At 37.0% G+C, this 7,064-nt stretch overlaps 1 protein-coding gene across 2 annotated transcripts; it reads left to right on the top strand.

Moving 5' to 3' along the window:
* Positions 1 to 824: 824 nt before the first annotated feature.
* LOC125474141 (vacuolar cation/proton exchanger 3-like) lies at positions 825 to 4,998 on the top strand. Of its 2 annotated transcripts, none has more exons than XM_048577586.1 (14): positions 825 to 1,013; positions 1,256 to 1,368; positions 1,486 to 1,639; positions 1,739 to 1,987; positions 2,079 to 2,146; positions 2,397 to 2,425; positions 2,625 to 2,821; positions 2,931 to 3,143; positions 3,296 to 3,430; positions 3,556 to 3,672; positions 3,766 to 3,819; positions 3,929 to 4,045; positions 4,249 to 4,345; positions 4,531 to 4,998. In XM_048577586.1, exons 3-14 carry the CDS (start codon positions 1,553 to 1,555, stop codon positions 4,557 to 4,559), a joined length of 1,392 nt encoding a protein of 463 aa, XP_048433543.1. In that variant the 5' UTR covers positions 825 to 1,013; positions 1,256 to 1,368; positions 1,486 to 1,552; the 3' UTR covers positions 4,560 to 4,998. The 2 variants fall into 2 exon arrangements, with proteins under 2 accessions (XP_048433543.1, XP_048433544.1); XM_048577587.1 differs by lacking the exon at positions 825 to 1,013 and adding an exon at positions 1,021 to 1,116.
* The last annotated feature ends 2,066 nt before the right edge of the window (positions 4,999 to 7,064 follow it).

Here is a 7,064-nt window from a genome sequence, read left to right on the forward strand (position 1 = left end):
AAGCCCAAAGCAGACAACATCGTGTTATGGCAGAGCCAGGACTAGGATGTGACATAATGGTATCAAAGCCACTCTACCGTTCGGTGCGAGTGTGCCAATGAGGATGTCGGGCCCCTAAGGGAGGTAGATTGTAACATCCCACGTCGACCAACAGAGAAGGGGTGATGTGCTTTATATGTACATGCCCACCTCCTATAGCACGAGATCTTTTGGGAACTCACTTGCTTCGGGTTCCATCGGAACTTCGAAGTTAAGCGAGTTCGAGCAAGAGGAATCCCAGGATGGATGGCCCACTGGGAAGTTCTCGTGTTAGTTTCCATAAACAAAACCGTGAGGCCGTGGTCGGGGCTGACAATATCGTGCTATAGTGGAACCGGTCTAGGATGTGACATGGAGCTTCTTCCACAATTCACTTCAAATGCTTTGAAACTAAAAAAAACACTTTCATCACTATTTCAATCACTTTAAAAGCAATTCCAAACATGTATATAGTGCTTAATATGGCAAATTTGAGATTGACGGGATTGGTCGGTGTCAACGGTACAAACGTTTTTTCTCCTATGAGAACGGAATAAAGTAAAGTGATTGGATCGAAAGAAAAAGAAAAGAACGGAAGAAAAAGAAATCATTGCATTTGCATGTCTGAAAATAGGAAAGGAGAGACAATGATATTTGTTAGGGCGAAAATGGCGGGTTCCCACGGATGGCTGTGGACCATATTTCACATATCAATATCTGTCAAAGCTGTTTAATTTCCTCTTTTATCAAAACCATCAATTTGCAAATTTGCACTTAATAACTACCTTCCTTGAATCTTTGCTTTTTATCTTCTGCCTTCCATTAGTCTCATTGTTTAGTTTGAAAGGAATCCCAGAATTTTTTTACAAAAAAAAGAAATTAAATTACATTTCTGCTGCTAACATATGCATGCATGTTTTTTTGGATCTGATTTTTTAGTGTTCACATTGGAGAATCAATATATAAATATATACACACACACGTTAGACCACAAGGTTAGCTCTATACTTCCACGATCCTTGTTCTTGTTTTGTTTCTTGGGGCTGAGAAATTTTTGTGTTCTTATTCAGAATTTCATTAGGGTTCTGTTTGAAACAGGTTAAGAATAAATTCATATATATATATATATATGTATGTATTGATGCGTGATTTTCTTTTTATTAGGGTTGTTAGATTCACGTTGTTCACAAAATTTTCATATGGGCTTTATTCTGATTCAAGGGATACTTTAATGTAGACCAAATAACAGGGAGGGGGATTCGAAATCGAACTTGGGTGCAGAAGGGAAGCACACTGCAGTAAACAACTTGCTTACGCCCAGGTCTGCGATATGGACTTTATCAGTAACAGGTAGAGCTTATACATAGATGTTATGTGTATTATGAGTATATGTATAGGCATAGAATTTGTAGATGGAACATTTTTATTTCTATGTATGTGTTCATTGTGGAGAATGCGATGAAACAGTGAATCTGCTCGTGTTCGACGATGGAATTCTTGTTGATTTCTTGGCATAGAATTGTACTTCCACCTCATGGATTCTGATAACCGTTACAACAACGACGACAACAAGAGCAGGAACAACGATGCATCCACAATAAAAATAAATTCCCATGTTGAGGTCAGTTTTTTAATCCTTTAGTTGTATGTGGTATCAAAGGCATACATTTCCTTCGATACCAGTGATAATTTTTTGGTAACAAAGATTTTGATTCCACAGATGGGATCAACGCAATCCAAATCAGCGTTTGAGTTCGAGGACCAGAGCCTAGTTGGTCCTGAAAAACATTCTTTGGATGAGGCTCCCCTCAGAGCTCTATATTCTGGTGGTGCAAATGATTGTTGTCCCCATGTTCTGAAGAACAGTGTGGCTGACAGCATCAGGATTGTAGTTTTCTCTGCCAAAATTAACCTGCTCATGCCTTTTGGCCCTTTGGCAATCGTTGTTGATAAATTAACCGGCCATCATGTGAGTTTCATTATATTTTTCTGTGTGTGAATCTTTTGGATCATCACACGATTGTAGGCTTGGTTATTTGATTCTTCTTAATGCATTTCAGGGTTGGGTCTTTCTTTTAAGCTTGTTGGGAATCATACCTTTGGCTGAGCGATTAGGATACGCAACAGAGTAAAACTTCTTGCATTCTTTTTGTAGTTTCTTTATTTGCTAACATAATGTTTACGAGTGGGAATCCAACAGCCTTGACTGAACATTTCCAGTAACTTGATGTGTTAGAGAACCAACATTTGTTACCGTATTGTAGCATATTAGCGTTTGTTCCGCGCGCACTTGAGCCCGACATCCATACCAACTTTGCAGTTAATGTGCATTATAGAGTACCTAAATACCTAATACAGATTGGCTTCTTTTGATGCAGGCAGCTGGCTTGCTATACTGGACCAACAGGTAAGCTGTTGCTAAAACAACTACCCGTTTTTATATTCCCCGTTACATTTACATCTTTAGGTTTTACGAAAAGCTTGAGGATTTGAGTATCTTAAAACTTTTAAGTTTGGTTTTGAGCTCAGTAAAATAGCATCGGATATTCAGAATGGACTTTGTGGATTATTATGATAGTAAAATTATCAATTTGTTAATTTTGCAGTTGGAGGTCTTTTAAATGCCACCTTTGGAAACGCAACGGAATTGATAATATCAATTTATGCTCTGAAACGCGGCATGATTCGTGTTGTTCAACAGTCCTTACTAGGCTCGATCCTGTCAAACATGTTGCTTGTGCTTGGATGTGCATTCTTTGCAGGTGGACTTGTGCATTCAAAGACGGAGCAAGTGTTCAACAAGGTATATTTTCGTCTGAAAAAGGAGCACTTGTTTAGTTGGTTTTATTTTCGCTCTTCTACCGTCCATCTCATTTGCTTGCAAATAAAGCTCAGAATGTCTATATTCTCAGGGAACTGCTGGAGTGAACTCTGGATTGCTATTGATGGCAGTCATGGGTCTGCTCTTTCCAGCAGTACTACACTCTACTCGGACAGAGTTGCACTATGGGAAGTCTGAGTTATCCCTTTCGAGATTCACTAGCTGCATTATGCTCGTCGCCTATGCTTCATTTCTGTTTTTCCAATTGAGAAGCCAGCATAATTTGTATATTCCAGTTAATCAGGTTGGTACAAGTCTTCGCCAATACAGACCTCAAACCGTGTTACTAATTCTGATGCTTTCACTGTTCAAGTGTGATGAATTTGATTTAGTGGAGTTTATGCAAGTTCTCCTCTATGTGATCTAATGGTGTATGTGAATTTGGTTCAAAACCAGGCAGAGGATCAAACCGAAGAAAATTCAGATGAGGAAGAGGCTCCCGAGATCACTAAGTGGGAATCCGTAATATGGCTATCAATTCTAACCGCGTGGATTTCAGTCCTCTCGGAATATTTGGTTAACGCTATAGAGGTAACATGTCTTGTTAAATCATTGTCTTATCCTCTTCCGATTTTGGATGATTTGAAATTTGTTAGTTATTCTTGTTGGGTTTGTAGTGAGGAATCTCTTGTGTTGTTTCTGTAATTTTTTTTCAGGGTGCATCTGTTGCAATGGGCATCCCAGTTGCATTTATTAGTGTTATTCTGCTCCCAATTGTTGGAAATGCAGCAGAGCACGCCGGTGCTGTTATGTTTGCCATGAAAGACAAGCTTGTAAGTGGTTGTCCCATCGGTTCCATGTATAAATACAATCGCTCATGACTTATCATCGCTTCCTTGTTAACTTTGGCTTAACGTTTGATGCAGGATATTACTTTGGGAGTGGCGATAGGCTCATCAACGCAGATCTCAATGTTTGGAGTGAGTACCATCTATCATACATATGCATTTACACTGACATTTCACGATGATTTTATCTCTACAGTGCATAAATGTGATGGCGTGATGGTTTCCTTTTTGATTGCTGCAGATTCCGTTTTGTGTTGTGGTTGGGTGGTGCATGGGGTGCCCTATGGACTTAGATTTCCAACTGTTTGAGACAGCAACGCTTTTCATAACTGTTCTGGTTGTAGCCTTCATGCTGCAGGTTCGTCATTTGAGCAAATCATAAATCTTTCGATTTCTTACTTGACTGCTTTTATAGGAAATACTCCAAGTTCTTTGTGCACAAACGCACTAGAAACACATGAATTTCAGGGTTTGTGCCGTGTTTCCTTGTGTCAGCGGGCGCTACAGCGACCATTTTTCCTTTGTGTAATGTGTTCAAATGGACTGAAATTGAACTTGCAGGAGGGAACATCTAATTACTTCAAAGGACTAATGCTCATTCTTTGCTACATTATCGTCGCTGCAAGCTTCTTTGTACATAGAGATCCTAAAGCGATTCGTGAGTTCTCCCCTCCTTAATTTTCTCTCAAGTGGCCAGTGGATAGTTGATCCGACTTTCTACAGTTTCGAACGATTGTTTTTTCTGCTTGCATATTCAATTCAACAGAATGCAGCACATTATCTCTCTGCGTTTTGGGTTTAGTATGTTTCTTAATTGTGACTTGACGCACATTTTCTCTGCAGAGGATAAGCCCCAGAACCCGAAGCAGTAACTGAATCATCGAAGCGGGTGATCAACTAATGCGCAAAGCCGATGTCATGTACTGAAGAAGCGAGGTTTTTGCCGGCTGGCCTCCCGGAATCATTAAGATTAAAGAGTAACTTGTTTGGTAATGCCGGATAGTTTTCCATGTCGAAATTAGTACGCCTGATGCCCGGGAAATGTGTTGTTATTTCCCTTACTTTGCCTCGGAAGCCAGTGGATGTATGTATATCTGTCCCAATGCCACATTGGAGCAGAGAAGAGAGAGATGGATATTATAGGGTAAAAAGTTTAAATTTGGTGCTCAAAAAAATAGGAATGGTAATAGTCTAATGTAAAAGATTCAGTAAATTAAGGATGTATGACATTGTAATGCTTTAAAAATAAGGTATAAGTTTATACTTATACCAAAATTTGAAGGTACAAATTGTAATTTACCCTTGAAAGTTGATGGCATGTCGATTTTAGGATAATTACATGTTATAGTTGTTTTTTGTTTTGTTTTGACAAACGATAGTATCTACACTACACTAAGACCATCTCTAACCCTTGGAGTAAAACCTAAAATTTTTAGCCCAAAAAATTTAGGTTTTAACTTATAAACAGTTTTTCTGCTCCAACCCTTCTAGCCTAATTTTAGCCCCAGATTATTAAAAAATAAATTTAGGCTATTTTTTTCCAATTAACTTTAAAAAAAATTATGTAGCCTATCCTAAATTAATTTTATGAACATTTTAATTTAAAAATATTTAAATTTCGATAAATATTGAAAAATCACTAAGTCAACACATGATAGAGATGTATAAACACAAAACATATGAAACATACAAAACACATGATAGAGATGTATAACACAGCAAACACACGAAACACATGAGACACGAAACACATACCAAAACACATGAAACACATAAAACACAAACCTACACACATGAAACACAAACCTTCAATCATCTTTTATATAAGCATAGGTATTTATAAAGTTTTTGGGTGAATTTTGAGTTAATTTTTTTTTTTAATAATTTTAGCTGTTGGATTTAAATTTGGACCATTAGATCTTTTTTTTTTTTTTTTGTACCATTATATTTGATTTCAGTCGTTAGATTCAATAAATATATAAATATAAAAAATATATATATTTGAATGTGGACCGTTGGATCAACCAACGGCCCATTTAAATGTAGTCGTTGGATCACAAAACTAGTCGTTAGGCTATTATGGCATTTGACACGTGGGGGACATGCCCACATGGGTGGGGTCCCTTTGGTGTTGTGCATGGCGCATTTGGCGAGTCCAATTGTGAGTTTTGGGCATTTGGGCTTCACATCATCTTTTTCACTCTCACATGTGGGCTCCACCACTAATTTTGGGTTAAATCTTGGCTGGTATTTGGGTTTTTTTTTAGGTTCTAACACTTAACCCAATTTTAGAACAACCCAATTTTAGAACAAGGGTTGAAATGAAATTGTTTTTTTTGGGGGGGGGGGGGGGTGGAATAGAAGAGAAAATTTAGGACTTACACCAACGGTTGGAGTTGGTCTAAGGGGTGGGAGAGTGGACTCAACTCACTCAAGTCCAAACCACCTGTTCCAAATCAAACCAAATCTTTCAAAATTAGCTAGGTTTGATTTTCCTAGGGATATTTGTTAAAATCAAACCGAACTGAAATTGTTACATTGCAATCGATTCAGTTGAGATTTTGAGACAAAACCAAGACAATCAAGACGATGCAACTCCAACTCAAATTTTAAAAATTCAAGAAGTTATCAAATCGACCAATTGAAAAAGACAATGATTTTGGTAAGGAAACTAATTTTTAACATCATTTTTAGTCTCTCACGTACTCCTCTTTACTTGTAATCATCATATTTAGCTAGTCTATCCACACACGTTATACGTGTGTAATTAAATTTGTCTGTTTTGTATAAAAATATTTATATCACTTCTTAAAAAAAAAAAAAATATATATATATATATATATATAGGCCGTGAAACTTTGAAGTTGGCGTTGGGGGTTGGTTTTGAAGTGTGGAGACGTGAGTTAAAAACTAAAATTACAAAAAAAAAAAAAAAAAAAAAAAAACCTCCTCCATTTTTCATTTTATTTTTTAAATAAATCTATCATGTTTATTTGGCTGTGAGGTTCGTGTAAAAAACTGAAAATTTAAGAGGTATGTAATTACTAAATTGACATGCCTTTTAATTTTGTTTAGCTTTGACGAGAGAACTAGAATAATAATTTCATATAATTTTGATTGATAAACAGAATTTTATTAATAGGTATCTTAAATAAATCAAACGAAAACAATACATTAAATTGAACAGGGGTTGTGCATGAGTTCAATTCAACAGGATGCATGGCTATCATTTTCCATTTTGTAATATTTAAGGGCGAAAAGGACATTTTATATTTAGCCTTATTTACCAATTGGCCCCGTGTCTTACAATTCCGTTTTCAGTTGAGTACAGGACACCCATTCTTGGTAACGACGTGCCCAATCATCACCACACACCC

This window comes from the organism of the source record quoted next, unplaced genomic scaffold (assembly GCF_019419815.1).
Source record: "Pyrus x bretschneideri cultivar Hongxiangsu unplaced genomic scaffold, Pyrus_bretschneideri_v1 Contig12, whole genome shotgun sequence".
NCBI lineage: Eukaryota > Viridiplantae > Streptophyta > Magnoliopsida > Rosales > Rosaceae > Pyrus > Pyrus x bretschneideri.

Coding starts and splice junctions, on each gene's coding strand:
- LOC125474141 (XM_048577586.1), top strand. CDS start 1,553: ATGGATTCTGATAACCGTTACAACAACGACGACAACAAGAGCAGGAAC. Junction 3,431..3,555: donor ATTTGGTTAACGCTATAGAG/GTAACATGTCTT, acceptor ATTTTTTTTCAG/GGTGCATCTGTTGCAATGGG. Junction 4,346..4,530: donor TAGAGATCCTAAAGCGATTC/GTGAGTTCTCCC, acceptor TTTTCTCTGCAG/AGGATAAGCCCCAGAACCCG.